This window comes from Eptatretus burgeri, chromosome 3 (genome assembly GCF_056783735.1).
Source record: "Eptatretus burgeri isolate ZD-2024b chromosome 3, Ebu_testis_v1, whole genome shotgun sequence".
Classification (NCBI taxonomy): domain Eukaryota; kingdom Metazoa; phylum Chordata; class Myxini; order Myxiniformes; family Myxinidae; genus Eptatretus; species Eptatretus burgeri.
The window spans coordinates 2117827-2135044 of NC_140963.1; the positions used below are offsets into that span (position 1 = coordinate 2117827).

Here is a 17218-nt window from a genome sequence, read left to right on the forward strand (position 1 = left end):
TATATATATATATATATATATATATATATATATATATATATATATATATACACACAGTACATGTACATATACATTGTTACGGCCATGTGTACAGAGTGTATTATGAGGTGGTTAATCCCTGTTTCTCCTCGGAAGAGCCGGACCTGGAGCCATCGCTCACAATTAACTTTGTGGTATGGTGGGTTGTTTTACAACCACGAGTGCCAATCAGTTAACCACGAGTTCCAGTGTCCACCGTCTAATTTTCCATTTAACTAGAGGTCACACGGCTTCCTGAACGGGAGCGTGCCCTCAGCGATGCACCAATCTAATCTTGATTAGATCTTAAGTAAGATGGCCGAACGTTTACCGCTGGTGCATGCCGACTATGACAGGTCAATTTGTTTGGGAATTACCTCCCAGGGTACCTAGGTTCGGACAATGCTGGATCAATGGAAGGAAAGAACAAGCACGGACAGGTTGAAACGTCAACAAGGAATTTATTAACAAGGAAAAAATAAAGAAATGGAAGAACTTTAAATTTCCTTGTGGTGAAAATAAGTTGATTCAAATCAATCAAAATAATCTCAAGCAAATAAAGAATTAATCAGGCGTTGATAAAAAAACAACAGACAGAGAGCAGATGCTTATCACTATGCCTTACTTAACAATGAAACACGAGACAAGGGAACCCAGCAGATCATTCAGGGGGGAGAGAAATCCGGTCTCGCTTACCAAGGTAGAAGTCGTCGTGCGTCAAATAAAATGTCCCGAAATGTGTGAGCGTATCTTGGTCCGTTGCCAGCGCCCTGCCTTGCCGTGCACCCACACGCAAACAGGCTCAAACACCAATTGACGTCACGTCCTCATCCCCAGGAACCAGGGATGCTAAGAATCAGGTACGCCAAGAGCAGGTCTTGAGCAGAACCTGCAGGAACGGTCCAAACGTCAGGAGCCACCAGGAGCCGCAACCAATGGACAGCTGTAAGGAGCTGTGAGGCACTGAGGAACTGTGAGGTGTTGTGAGGAACTGAGGGTGTGAGGAACTGTAAGGAACTGAGGAACTGTGAGGCGCTGTGAGGAGCTGAGGATGTGAGGAACTGTGAGGCGTTGAGGATGTGAAGAAGTGTGAGGAGCTGTAAGGCACTGAGGATCTGTGAGGCGCTGTGAGGATCTGAGGCTGTGAGGCACTGTGAGGAGCTGTAAGGCACTGAGGTACTGTGAGGAGCTGAGGATGTGAGGAACTGTGAGGCACTGAGGATGTGAGGAACTGAGGATGTGAAGCACTGTGAGGCACTGTGGGGAGCTGTAAGGTTGTCACCAGCGGTCACAAAACAAACTGTTAGGAAAACGGTCCTCTCGTTCTTTTTATAGGTGGCCCGTCTGGGCGGAGCTTCAAGCAGACCAGCCAAATCCACGTTGCCGATTGCGCATTGTTGCACGTGACCAAGTGTCAACCTCACGATCATTCCTTCCTCGTTCAGCCAGCCAACATCCATAGAGCTGTCAAACAGGGCGTCAAACGTCGATGAAAAAAGGTGGATGTCAACATTGGTGAAAGATAGGTGGGTGAGGTAAATGATCCACAGCCGTATTTGACCGTCAGAATAACCGCTCAGGAAAAGCCCGTGGTGTGCTTAATAAAATGTCCTGCAAGCCCAAGGTGGAAATAAATCGTCCACCTCCAAGCCAACGTGTCCTGATGGAAAGAGGGTAGACGAGCCTCCGTTGGGGCTAACGGATATTTCACGTGCATGAATGTGTCTGTCGTAAAGAGAAAAAGACCATCGCTTAAGAAAGGGAATCTATTCTTTACCATTCTCCAATGCAGCAAATTTAGAATCCCAGCAGACATGGGGATGGGTCTATCCTGGACATGCATTTTGCAAAATAACTGTCTGAGGACCTAAATGTTTGTATGCATTAGTCGGATCTGATTCTGAAATCCATAACAATATGTATGTGTGTGTATATATATATATATATATATATATATATAATTTCTGTTAATGTCTGCGCGTAATTTGACGTTTCTCCTCCAAAACTGCCGGACGGGTTGTCGCCACTTTCGGCATGCGGGTGGTCTGTGGTCTAATGAACAGCATGGGCTATGTGAGATCGTGCCAGACGGACAGGTTTGGGAATTTTTGGCGATTTTCTAATTTTTACATTCATTTGCATGACGACGTGTGACGTCACCGCTGAGAGGCGTAATGACGTCATGACATCATCGGTCATTCGCTGACGTCATTAGGTCTGTCGTCGACAGACCGTCACCGCTGAGAGGCGTAATGCCACTCCGGGAAAACAACGTCTGCAATGTAAAACCTTCTTCTTCACATGCTCACTACTTCAGAAGGTGAATTTGACACAAAAAAACGTAACAAGAAACATTGTATTTAAAGAAATTCGATAAATCACATTGTGAACACTGGATATATTGACGTCCTAACGAACCCTCACTTTCGAAACTTCACGCGGAGCGTGGATTTAGCTAGTATATATATATATATATATATATATATATATATATATATATATATATATATATATATATATATATATATATATATATATATATATATATATGTACACATTATACACCCAGACCCCGGCATTCACAGTTCCAACATTCGCGGGTTCTGCGTATTCGCGGTTGATATTTCACAACACGTGCCTAGATTCGTGAGAAATTGCCCCACGTATTCACAGTTTTCACAGTGATATTTTTTCACGAGCCGTGAGCATAACAGTTCTAAACCATATCTTCCACGAGCCACACACTAAGCAGCTTGATGTACATACAATGCAATACTGTACGTACACGAAAAAAAAACATCTTCCATGAGTCACCAACATGACCTGCTTCCTGGATGTGTATTGTAGTTTCGCGGGATAAACATAGTTTTATGGGATGTCTCACCATGTGCATTTTAAACATACGGTATAAAAAACGGGTTGGTACGAATCAAAACTGGGTTAGTTAGTTAGTTAGTCAGTTAGTTATTTCTTTCACGTGATGGAAGTGAGACTGTGTGTGGAAATCCTGGAGGATGGTGACGTGGCCTTCGGTGAGAGAAAGTTCATGATGTCACACAGCTAATGACTTAAGCGATACAATGCATATTGGTGACAAGTCGCTCCAGGCGTGCGTGTGTTCCATTACCAATCAGCTTGCAGAGTGCTCACCAAGTGGCTTAAGCACTCAAGCAAGCACTCCAACAAAATGCTCGCTGCTCGTCAACTGTCCATTATCAATAAGCTTGCTATCGCTTGACAAGCCAACCGTTCCTTCACAGTGTCGAATGGAATGCTTGCTTGAGTGCTTAAGCCACTTGGTGAGCGCTCTACAAGAAACTTGGTAACTGAACGCATCCCAGGTCTATCAGTCTGTGTGTCAATCCTTGCGAGTGGAATGTAAGCGAAACATTGCATTTTTCAAATTGATCGTACTTTCCATCCAATATGGGTTTTGACGATACTAAAACGGGTCTGTGGGTTTTCATAAACAAAACGGGTCAATCCCATGAAATGTGGGTCACTTGCCATCTACATATGAAGTAATTACCAGGTCGCCACATACGGACATTACGCAATGGAAACATTCAGCGCATCTTTGTGTAAATCACCATCTTGCTACGAACACCACCATCTGAGCTGTAACATTTTAAAAACGCTCAGCATAATCTACCTGCAGATCGGAAAGATGTCATGGCCTGTGAGTTAAAGAATGGAAACATTCAGCACATCGATTTGTGTAATTAGCAGCAAGCTACATACAGACTAATTACACAATGGCATCGCTCACCACATCTATTATCAGCAGCCGAATACAGCATCTCCTGTAAAAATTCCCCACAAACAATGCGCAGACTACTCACCCCTTCCACAGTTACCCACAATGCACGCGTCAAACCCGGAGGGGAGCGTGCCTCTGCGGACCATGATGCAGCCAAGGCATTCCCTGCAGAACTCACGAGTCTCTTCGAGGAGAAGCGCTACCTGCCAGAGCAGGTCATTCACGCTGATGACACCGGCTCGTTTTGGAAAAAGATGCCGACCAGAAATGTTAATCTCACAGCACGAGAGCAAAGCAGCCGGCTTCAAGGCTGCAAAGGACCGGGTAGCATTTCTCCTCTGCACAAACGCCGGAGGACTTCATGGTAAAGCCCATGATGCTCTCCCATTCCCTGAACCCAAGTGCACAGAAGAACAAAAACAAGCAGACACTGCCCGAGTACTGGAGGGCAAACGGGAAGGCGTGGGTACCGCCTGAACTTTTTATGGACTGGATCCATACCCGTTTTGTTTCATCAGGTCGTGAGGTATCTGACAGGAAATAACCGTTTGTTCAAGGTACTCCTGCTGCTTGACAACGCTCCTGGCCACGGCACAGAACCTGAACGGTGCATCTTCATCCTCATCTTCATCATTTTGCAAAGTTACGTGTGCTGTATTTGTTAAATAAAAAATTGAAATGGAATGTGATGTTGTTGGTGCTGTTGTTTTTTTTTGTTTCATGGTATGGTTAAGAGAGACCTTAAACTGCATTTTTCTTTTTTTATTTATAAGCATCTTTAATGAGAATGTAATCGTGCATTTGTGGTCGAAAACATTGTAAACTTTAAAAACTTTCCCCTTTGATCCAGGAACCACTGGGAACCGATAACATTATCCCCCTTGTACCAATTCCCCGAATTTGGTGGTGTCGCCATTTGCGGCCTTTTTCATGAACCAGGAACCACCTAGAACTGATAACGTTATCCCCCGTCTCCACTGCAACAAGGACAAAACACTCGCGGATTTTTTACTGGTTGGGAAATCCCCGGAACCTATCCCCCCCATTTCCCATTGAGACAATGCCCCCACATTCGCGGGGCTTTCCCAGAAACGTATCCCCTGCACATGTCGGGGTTCTGGTTATACATATACATATATATATATATATATATATATATATATATATATATATATATATATATATATATATATATATATATATATATATATAAGCATTGTCGACGAGCCGGAGAACCTTGAATGCAAGGTTTTGTTCTGCCAGGTACCTCTCCACCTGAGGGACAAAACATTTATGGAACCAGTCCATGAAAATTGCTGGCACCATCCACGCCTTCCTGTTGGCCCTCCAAAACAAAGGCAGCGTGTGGTTGTTCTTGCCCTTGAGAGCACGCAGGTTCAGGGAACAGAACAGAATCATGGGCTTCATCATACAGTCCCCTTTTGCATTTGCGTAGAGGAGACAAGATATCCGGTCCTTTGTGGCCTTGAATCTCGATGCTGTCCTGTCCCCTTGTGCTTCGAGGCAAAAGTTTGTGTTGGGATTTTTTTCGAAAACAAGCTGGTCTGATTAGCGTTGAACACCTGCTCCGGCAGGTAACCATTCTCCTCGATGAGCTGCGCAAGTTGAGCAGGAAGCGTTTCGGCCACCTCGTGCTCCGCGGAGGCATACTCGCCAGTGAGTTTGACGTTGCGTGAGACTGGCGTTTCATGTAGTGGTCAAATCATCCCCTGCTCGCTTGGAATGGACCGGGGCTGCACGTACCCACATCACTCGTACCCGCATTATGAGTGCTGGCGACACACTTGCCAATCAGATGCACGTAGATACGCATCACCTTTGCGTGAATGAGAGGTCCAATTAAAGGCATTTTCTTCTGTACATTGTCCTCAATCCATACACTGAAAGCCTTCTTCATCGTTTCTTTGTGGACATCATGGATGACCATTCGGCCCATCAAGCCCACACAATGGTTGCCAACCTATGACAATTTTTTTGTGTACAGTTAAGACTCATGGAAGAGCTGGAACGCTGAATGGAACATGACAAAAACAGTAGAGAGAGGGGGTGGGGGACACCAACAGCAAAGTTGAAGGACAAAATAGAGGGAGTCTTGGACAAACGATGCGGGTGGGTAGGAATGGGGTTGACAGGATGGATACAGAAGAAAACTTCCCACCCACCACCCACTCCCTCCCTCTCCTTCCTTCCTCCTCTTTTCCTCCTCTTTTCCTCCTCTCTCTCTCTCTCTCTCTCTCTCTCTCTCTCTCTCTCTCTCTCTCTCTCTCTCTCTCTCTCTCTCTCTCTCTCTCTCTCTCTCTCTCTCTCTCTCTCTCTCTCTCTCTCTCTCTCTCTCTCTCTCTCTCTCTCTCTCTCTCTCTCTCTCTCTCTCTCTCTCTCTCTTTCTTTCTTTCTTTCTTTGTCCGTGTCTTGAGCTTGGCTGGGGTTGAATGTGACTTGGCTGGGGTCTAAAACGCCAACTTGCTCAACTCAGAGTAGATGCTCGAACTCTTAACTAATTACTGGAGTCCACTGATATATAATTAAATTGAAATTTATTTTGGACCTCTTTGAAGTTTGTTATTAAACGTTATTTTTCGAAGACAATGCTAAATGGAGGTTTTTCTTCAATTAAATGATTGCCTTGCACAATGACATTTGCACAAAGACTTTCAGTATAGGCTACAGTTATTGTGAGATGAGGTGTATTGTCACCTTTCTGATTTGATTTGATTTTACCAGAACGAGTGGCCTATCTGTTCACATTATAATGTTAGGGTTTTGGTCAAAGCCCACCCTTTTGTTTTTCCATCTGCATAGGGAAAGAAAGCGCCATTCCATGCAATGAGTCGGGGATCTGTGCCCTAAATGATTGTATAATTTGCTGTAATCTCATGTGAGTATTCCTTGTATAATTACCATAAACATGTTGTGTAGAAATGGTTGAAGCGAACAATGGCAATTTGTTGACGTCACACAGTGATGCATGTTTTTGGGTCCAAATTATGAATGTTGGACTACTTGTTACTTACAATGTGTTTGGTTGCTCATTTAAAGTATCGGAGTCGAAAAAAAAGTTCTATTTATTTTAGTATTCGATCCTGACATGTTCGCATGAATTAATTTTCCTCGTTTTGCAGCTGAAATATTGAACGTTACTGGGTGGGCTTACTGGATCCCGAACCGATTGTATCAAGTCGTTGTGCTGTGCTACTTTTGATGATGAAATGGAAGATCAAGAAGGAATCCGAAGAAGTAAAGAACAAAGATGGAGTCATCAGGAGGAACCCGGATAGGATTCGGGTTTCAGCCGCTACTCCACGACCCTCAAACCCATCCAGGTGCAGCCAAATGAGCCTTACAGAAAAATTTCTGTCAGAATTCACTTGTCCTTAGAAAGACATAATGAAAGAAAGGAATACGGAGTAGAAGAGATGAAAGAAGAAAAAAGCAAGAATTACAATGAAAATAAAGAGAATTGTGAAAATTTTTTTGAAATAAATGTGAAAGGAATAATGTGAACAAAGATGTCGGGAAGAACCCAGACAGATAGCTTTCAGATGAGTTTTATATGGATAAAGCACATGCACCCAATGAGGGATTATTGGCCGTATTTGATTCTCATGAGGAATATTTACTATAATTCATTAGTTTGAATCTGTATGGTTCATTATATTGTTATAGTTCAAGCTACTAATACTGCAGAGTTTGAACCCTCTGAAGATATTTCAAATGTGAGGTTGACCGATGTGGCATTGCACCTTGTGGGATATAGTCACCTGTGCTATTACATTGACATAGTTGTAATCCTGGTGTATTGAGTTGTCGTCGTCTGATTTTTGCAGGAATTTATTTATTTATTCATGCCAATAAACCACACATCGAGAGAACCTCAAGCTCAACCTCAGATTCCGTGTTGTTCATTACCAACGAATGGAGGATGTGGTTTTCTGCCGTCTACATTATTAATGATGCCGACATGGTTTGTTCAACTTTGTGATAATCCTTGGGTCTTAAACGCACCGTTAAACAAACTGACTCCATGTTGTATTTATATGTTTAAAATGCATCCTGCTTGGCATCATGCTCTTCTTCTGGTTGAATGTTGAGCTTTGCCTGCGTGTGGAGCTTTTCCAACGCAGCATGGGGAGTGGCCACCAGAAACGGGAGACAGTAATCACCACAGTTCGCATTATGTAATAGATCATGTCATAACAATGAAATGCCTTTTCACTGGAATGGCGACCGCAAACTCTCGTGCCACACCATAAATTTCTGAGACAATATGGGTGCCTGCAATGCATCTATCTTATTTAGGCATCCATTACACAGTTTACGATGATATATGTCTCAACCGAGCCAGCCCCGCCAACGCAATAAAGCATCATGTGATAATCGCCAGCAAAAACACAAAGCAAATGCTAGAAAATAAATTATATGCATCTACATTCTACATTCTACATGCAAAATGAATGAATCAAATCACTCCATAATATCTAAACCAATAACTTGTCACAGTATATTTGTACCAGTAATATCAGTGTACTCCACAGCACTGAAGGGTAGATCATGGCTTTCAGAAGTCAGGTTGAGAAAGGCTTTCATGCAGGGTGAAAAGACCACCAGGCAATTGCTGGCTTGTCTGAGAAGAGCCTCAAGATACCTGCATGTGACATCACAAGGCATTACATTTCCAATGAGAACAAAGCCTGCTTTTAAATGAAAAAAAAAGTGTGCAAATGTGCAAGTCAATCCTACATTTGTAGAACAATTTTTAACAAGCAAATCATTCAAAATACACTGTACAAGTTTATTTTTCAGGACAAAAGATCAAAAACAAGGTATGAGCATAAGGAAGGTATCGTAAATAAAACGTGACTATCTTATATTGAAACATTACTCTTATCAAAGATGAAAAAGTTTTCATGGCGAAGCTGCAATTTATTTTGTCACAAGTCATTATACTCGCTCAGGTTCCAGATGGCAAGAAAAAACAAGTAAAAAAAGATATAAAATGTCATTGCTCCCGTTTTAGTAATTTTGCTGCACGGAGTTAAAGGGCGAGCCCATATTTATGTACAACTAAAATGGACGCCAGTCTACCAGTCGGCCATCTTTGATCAGATTACAAAATAAAGTGAGGGCCACGTGTATGTCATCATTGACTGTGCTTGTGCCATTTGAACAAAAATCGGACCATGCCCGTCTGATAAATAAATCGTTGGGGACACATTTACGTAACAAAATGGCTGTAGGCCTCCAAGGGAGAAGTTTGGCCATCCATTCAGGTAGGGGTTGACCCCCCCCCCCACACCCCCACCCCCAGTAGAAGAGATTTAATGCTCTTCTTGGCGATACACGTCAATATATTTATTTTAACATTTTTGGGGCTGTATTTGTTGCCGTTTCATTTTCCTGTGCAGTATCTTCTATTCACTCCTGTTTTTGGAAATTTATTTCAAGGTGAATTAGGGATACTGCTTCAGGTTTGTTGTGTTCATCTTTGTTTACAAATTGAATCCGATAGTATGTTGGGCATTTCACATACTCAGCTAGTCCAACGCTTGTCACTCTGTGCATCTGGTTGCGTTCCACCTGGTTAAGTTCCACCAGGCCGCTCCCTCAATCTCGTCCCGGCAGGTACATTTTGACATTTCGTTCTGAGTGATGTAATATCAATGAGGTATTCCACCGCTCCATTGCTTTCTCAATCAGTTTGATTATTTGGGGATTGATTTTGTACATTTCCATGCATTTTATGATCTACGAATGTGGGACACTGTTGAAAGCTTTCTTATAGTCTATCCAGGCGGTGGACAATTTGGTTCTTCGCATTTTGCGATTTTCAAGTACGGCCTTGTTCAGTAGTCGGTGGTCAATTGTTCCGTAACGACCTCTCATATCCCTTTTGTTCCACCTCCAAACCTCATCATTGAGTGAGGTGATGGCACATCATTTCTGTAAGGATTCCTGTTTGAAGTTTTATGATGTTGGTAGGCATGTTATTGGCCGGTAATTGTGAGGTACTTGGGTTTCTTCAGATTTTGGGATGAGAAATGCGTTTCTTTCGACGAGCCACTCATCCATTGCCTTTTCCTCTTGGATCAGTTCATTGAGTGTCCTGGCGACGTGACTGTGGAGAGCATTAAGTTGCTTTCGCCAGAAGTTTTACCAAAGAATACCTGTGTAGAACGAGGCTGATCCTAAAAACATACCTCTCCCCAAGGAAGAAAATCAAAACTATAAACCAACTCACAATACCTGTATTCCAACACAGCTGCAGAATAATAAACTGGATATCGAAACAAGGAAACTCCTCACCATCCATAAAATATTTCATAAAATTCAATGCATCCCAAGAATGTACCGACCGAGACGAGGAGGAGGTAGTGGACTGATGAAACTCAACCAAGTGCAGAGTGGAAAGTGTAGGAATGCCTGAATAAGTGAACAGTTCAACAGACTACGGAATCCAATTTGTGAGTAAACATAAAGACAAACCAAAGAAGGTATCCCTAACCCACCGAGCAAAAAATTTCCAAAGACAGGTGCAAATAGAAGATGTCACACAAGAAACCGAAACACCAACGAATACAGCCCCAACAATTGCAAAAAAAGACAAAAGAAAAATATAAAATGTAATATTAGCAGACATACACCAACAACTGGGAAAACAATAAAAGAGTAGGAAGGGATGGAAAAAAAATACAAAAGAAAAATTGGACAGATTGGAAGTGGACAAAGAAGGCTCTTTGGAATGGCCTGCGTACGTAATGGAAAACATCACATTATACAATTCCCCATCCAACCTGCGCAGCAGCAGAATGGTGAAATTGTGTCAGGTTATACAACTCATGACATTGAATGTATGTAACCCTGATTGAATGATATATCTATCATGACATCATTTATAGCAGTTACTCCAATAAGAAACATAACTGAGGCAAAATCTGTGGAGTAACAATGATGTCATTCCAGATGTATATCCCTGCATGAAATCTCCGTGTGGTGAACGTGCAATTTGGTTGTTTGGTGAAAGTCTCCGAAGACAGTTACATTGTGGACATGAGCAGGTTTAAGAGGTACTTACCAGCTGCTATAATGTGCAGTGATTGTGGGTTCTCCACGGCTATCTGTTGGCTGAGTTTGCTGCAGCAACACGTTGTTGAAGACGCGTGTGATGTCTATCTGCACGAAGTCTTCCAGAGACTGCAGCACGGACATGTAGGCACGAACACTGTGCAGTAGCTCAGAGGGCTTGGCAATATCTTGCGTGGCCTGGTTGTACGATGACATTGCCACAATGGACCTGTCAGAGTGAAGAGCAATTCGTTATTTTGACAAGTGTATGATTGCGTAAACATCAAAGCCTACCGTCTATGCACACGCAGAAACCCCAACATTATAAAGCATAGATAAACGCTGAACGTCGTTTTTGTTTACAGTGATATTCCGGTGCATTGTTAGAAAATAGGATTTTGTGATTAGCCCAATGTAAATGTTTATATTCAGATACAGAGTAAAAAGAAATAAAACCAAGAAATATCTGATGGTTTTCAAGTGAGAGTGCCAGTAGGTTTTGTCCTGATAATAGCTCCAAAATGTATATTTTAACTTCCACTCAGCGTGCCGCCCGTTGTTTCGATGTCAGGTTTGTTTAATCAAAAGGCATCATGTTGAACTTACCAAACATATTGCATGTCTATCTGCGAGTGTCAATAAGGATGTACTGTAAAAAGGATATTTTATAATACGTAATTGTTGTTGTTGTTGTTGTTGTTGTGGTGGATGTAGTTGTTGTGATTGTTGTTCCCCTCCTGCCTTGTGCTTTTATATCTTTTTACATTGCTTTGAGAGGGATTACTATATATTATTTTGTGTGCTCCTTCCTCGTCCTCGGACAGGGCTCCTGCTGTCAGAGAATAATAAATGTTACCGTCGGAACAGCCACGTAAGAGCTCGAGGTCCTGCTGCTTCTTCCTCAATCGCAGAAACACAGACTTTTAAAACAGGCAAGTTTGTGATTTAAAGGAATGAATTTTAGCTCCAAGTAAACGGATTATTACCTTTCCAATGATACCATTTGTATTACTGTACGACAGGATAAACTCAAAAGAACATTCTCCAGATGCTCACTTGGTGAAGCTGGCTTCCAGACAACTTGTCAGGAACTCCTTGGGTGTGAATGTGTGTTCCCAGAGAGTGAATGAAGGAGTGTAGTTGGTGGCAAGGCACAGCTCAACAAGGGCCGAGTGCAGTTTGTCCATACTGCGGAGATGTTTTAATAAAAAGAAAACACACGTCACAGTTTTCCACAAATCGGTTCCACACAACAATTACATTCATTTATTGAATAGTGTCAGATATTCCCAATGCATTACATTAACATTTAAAGGATGTTGTAAATGATTCTAATCTGGCAGGGACACAAATAACATTGACGTCATGTAAAATGTGAATTCAAGTCCTCAACAACCTCCACCCCCCTCCACAAACTCCAAGTCATCAACCCCCCTCTCAAATCCCATGTCCTCAACTTCTGCCTCCAAACCCCAGATCCTTAACCTTACCCTTGCAACACCAAGGCTCCAATCCCCTCCCCACTCTAAGCTTTCAACCCCCTTCCCCACAACTCAACCAACACACTCCCCCCCCCAACACCACAACTCAACACAGCCCCTCCTACTGACATAGAAACCATGATCGAAAGAGCAACAGCCTGGCTGCTCCTACATGTCATGGCCCATCACGGTCACCTCTACATCTCATGATCCCACAAGATATGCGGAAACCCCATGCAACCGCAACGCTCATGCAACTAAAAAGTTGAGCAGGCTAATTGTATCAAATGATCCAAAACAAATTATCTTCTTCCCGATACTTATACACACATGAATAAAAGCAAATAACGATGGATGTTTGGTTTCACAAACTCGCAAGATTCCCGGAACTCCTCGGACAATGAAGCTTGTAATAAGATTAATTTTTATAGTCCCTGATCAACTCTTTTTCGAGTAAATAGTTGGAAATAATAGCAAGGACCACATAACTTCCAAAGTAGAAGCCGTATTGCTCTAGAAACTGCCGCATAGTTCTTTGGATGGTGTATCGGCATGCATATGATGGACGAACCAGGAATGTAGTATATCCGGAAGTTCTCGCATGAAATAAGCCTGATTCAATCAGTGAGGAACAAAGCTTACAACCCGTTGAAGATGGGTATCCTGCAAGTTTTTCGATATAAAAGTGAATGAGATGTTTGTTTGTTTGTTTGTGATGCCACTCCTCTGAGCTCCAAAGGTTAATTGCGATGAAACTTTATAAAATCACATTTCTTTTTCACCACAATACACCTGACTAGGGGCTTTAAACAGTCACTTTCCCACAATTCATAACTTATAAACGCACAAACCACCAGCTGTAGTGGGGAAAGAGTGGGAGTCCTGAGGGAAGGGGCGGGTGGGAGGAGGCAGGGGAACTGGTGGGTGTCTGGAGGGAGGAAGGTGGGGTGGGAGGAGGCAGGGATGATGGAGGAGAAGAGGTGGGATGAGGGACCGGGCATTGCCCAGCAATGCCGGGTTTCTTTGATTTTGCTCCTCACCCCCCCAACCCCCAAAGTCCTTCCTCACTCTCCCCTCTTATTAGTCACCACCCTTCCTTACCCTCTCCTTGCTCCTTCCCTCACTCCTCCCACTCTCACCCTTCCCCCTGCTCACTCTCCCGCTCCCCCTCAATTCTCCTCCCTCCCCACTCTCCTCACCTTCTCAGTGTCTCCCATTTGTCACGTTTCAAGGCTCTTTAACATGAGGAAAATAACTGTTTATGACCTCAGAATATGTTATCAAGTCACTGGATCAACAAGGGATACGCCAAGAAGTGGTCATTCCAGGAAAATGACTCCCACTCCGGATCCTTACATTCGCACGACCCATCTACACAATCGCTTTCAAACTTCGCAGAATACAGTTCTGCAAACGTACTGCCCAGAGCTCGCGGGATACGTCTCGACGCCGTCTTGAGGCATCTCCGTGATGCATGTATCCGTGCTTGTCGTCCTGTTCAGTGTATCTGGATGAAATTATATATATAAATATATATATATATATATATATATAAATATATAATAGTATCTGTATATAATAATAGTATCTGGATGAAAACGTGAGAGAATCGAAAACTAGTTGGCGAATTTGCATACGTGCTTTGTATTTTATGCACTCCTCACAAGCTGAAAAGTGGTGGTTGCAGTACGTAGGTGTGCATGGGAACGTTGTATTAAGTTGGGACGGCCACCTCAAACTTAAGTTTTTACCTTGATGTTAAAGTGGGGAATTATCCTCAGAGGTGGGTGAATTATCATCCCTGCTAATGCACTCCTGCACTGCTGGACAGAATAACTTGAAAACCAGATGTTATCGTGAAAAATGAATCAAATTCCCGAATATTGTACAGGTCATTGTAAAATATGCCAATTCTCCATGTTGAGATTCCTGAGGGCCTCAGCTGAGACGAGTGGGCATAGCAGGGCAGAGATTCAAGAGTGCCTCAGGGATAAGTTGGTGGAAACCCTACGATCCATGATTCCTGGAACCCTTATGGCTTTCGAGTGGACGACCTCAGGGAGGTGTTTGCAAACTGTTTGTAAACTTTTTAACATCAGTGCGAGGAGACATCAGTGCACTTTTACATGCATTATAAGGAGATTAAAGCCTAAGTCACATTTGCTCTACGGCTAGGATACGGCGGCCGTACCCCCCTGAATTGACAAAACGTGCGGTGGCCGCAGAGTTTCTGAGGTGGCATCAGGGTGGCCCTACGCCATATGGCTATCTTTTACAGGCCGTAGGGGTCTCCGTGGAATTATAGCGCAGAGTTATAACTTTTTTTCATTTCTAGGTTGGCCGTAGCAATTTGACTAGCCAAGCTGTGACGTAGATGTGTTCCACGTCGACCGTACGTAGGGCGTACGGTTGGCTTGCATTATTCGTGCGGCTGCTGTAGACTCTTATCAATGAAAAATGAATTTTGCCCACCCCCAAAAAATTAAGGTGGCCGAACTATTTCCACGGTCAGCGCAGGGTCGTCCTAAGGCATCCCTGTGTTCAACGTACGGTGGCCTTGCGGTCTGTGTGACTACCTGCGGGCAACGCAGGGTCGACACACGGTTCCCCTTACGTACGGCCTCCGTGGCAGTCTGCATCGACCGTGCGTCCACCGTGCGCTACCGCTAGAGATCGGAGTATAGGTGTTTGCCGATACTCTGAACTGGTATATTCAGTTATATATATTATAGTTATAGTATATTCTGGTATATTCCGAACTGTTATATTTTTATTTCAGTAAAAAAAGAACTGGTATATATACCCACTCGTTACCGTTCGTCTGGCCGCACGTTCGCCTTAGGGCCCCCCTGCAGTCGCCTTGCGGGCACCTTGCGTCTGCCTTGAAAATTATATGGCCGCCGCAGGGACGCCCTAAGGTCACCATGCGATATCAAATCAAAGACCGTACGGCACCGCAACGTTTTCTGTCTCCACAATTTATAAATACCCCGTGCGTGCGGCTCCCCGAAAAAAAAACAAAAAAACATATGTGACTGTTACATTGTGTGACCGTGGAAATACTGCGGCCACCCTATAATTGCGAGTGGCCGTAGATTTTGTAGACCCTACAGCCACCGTTTCAAATGTGACTTAGGCCTAAGAGACAGATAAAAAAAGGTATACGGATTTAAACCTGGGATCCAAGTCCCAATACCTTGACAGGTAGTCAGAAGGGAAGGCCAAACAGCCCAACCGAATATCACAAATTCAAATTGCACTGACGACACATTTTAATTTCCTTTTTGTGTACCAATGTTTTGGAAATGGAAATAATCTTTGGATAATAAACGATGCAGTGATAGTATTTTGATAAAAACCCAACCGGTTAATAATGACCTCCAGGAAGTGATTAATCTCCCTCTCCTGCTAGGTGTAGTTTACATGCGGTGTCAGTCCACACTTTGAGGTGCGATCTTTCTGCTGTCATAGCAAGTTGTGATAGAGGATGAAAAACAACATAGCCCAACATATACACATTAGATATATATATATATATATATATATATATATATATATATATATATATATATATATATATATATATATATATATATATATATATATATATATATATATATATATATATATATATATATATATATATATATATATATATATATCCACTGGTCAAAATCCAAAAGAAAAACAAATAAAACTAAAACGGTACTTGGTAGAGCACGTAGGCTCTCCATGCATGGTCATTCTGAACAAAAACACCATCAACTGAACACGCTCCTATTATGGCCCTCTGCTATTATTGACCATGTACCCGTATATCCACACATCCTATTATGTCACATACATCACAATTACCTGTGGCTTTATCGATTTATTTATCCAATCAACTGTGGTCCACCTTCGTTTGTGGAAATACAGGCTACGATGAACCGGCTGAAATGAGTAAATCTCCTGGGATCTGTGGCATCCATAATGAACTTCTCAAGGCTGGTGGAAATGCTGTACTCGTGTCATTGCATGCAGTTCTGTGCTCTGCCTGGAACACAGGCATCATCCTAACTGACTGGAGGAGGGGCCTTGTTACCACTCTCTGGAAAGGGAAGGGTGATCACCAGGACTGCAACAACGACCAAGGGGTGACGCTGCTCTCAGTGCCGGGCAAGGTCTTTGCTCGGATAATTCTTGATAGGGTTCGCCACCATCTGCTTGAGCACCAGCGTCCAGAGCAGTCAGGCTTTACACCAAAGAGGTCAACGATTGACCGTATCCTTGCTCTTCGTGTCCTCACCGAACGCAGACGAGAGTTTCGGCAGGGGCTGCTTGCAGCTTATGTTGATCTCTGTAAAGCGTTCGATTCAGTGAATCGGGATGTCCTCTGGAGGATTCTTGGTCTTCGTGGGGTGCCACCAAAACTGATCGATCTGATGTCTGAACTCTACTCTGGTACTGAGAGTGCTGTGAGATGTGCTGATACCATGTCTGACTTATTTTGAGTTGTTACTGGAGTTAGTCAGGGGTGTGTACTGGCCACCATACTTTCTTTTCAGCACTTGTATGGACTGGTTTCTTAAGAGGTTGTGGGAGAGATCAAGCTGCGGTGCATCATTTGGGAATGTCAAGATCTCTGACCTTGATTTCGCAGATGATGCAGTCATCTTTGCGGAGACTCTAGATATCCTTTTGGGGCCATAGAGGTGTTGAATGAAGAGTCGGAGCCACTAGGATTACGGGTTTCCTGGGTTAAAACTAAGATCCAGGCTTTCAATGACATCTTGGATACCGCTGTGCTGTCTGTACATGTTTGTGGCGAGGATGCTGAGGTCACGGAGAGATTCACTTACCTTGGCAGTGATATTCATGTCTCTGCTGGCTGTGAGCC

The 17218-nt window shown here is 43.2% G+C and overlaps 1 protein-coding gene across 1 annotated transcript in view; it reads right to left on the minus strand.

The window, feature by feature from the left end:
* LOC147029292 (nck-associated protein 1-like) overlaps positions 1-17218 on the minus strand; it is a 241226-nt gene that overhangs the window by 51800 nt on the left and 172208 nt on the right. The window contains exons 20-22 of the mRNA XM_085872236.1: positions 11915-12046; positions 10869-11087; positions 8308-8441 (exon numbers count right to left, since the gene is read on the minus strand). Coding sequence (XP_085728362.1) covers positions 8308-8441; positions 10869-11087; positions 11915-12046 — 485 coding nt within the window. The remainder of the gene's footprint in view (positions 1-8307; positions 8442-10868; positions 11088-11914; positions 12047-17218) is intronic.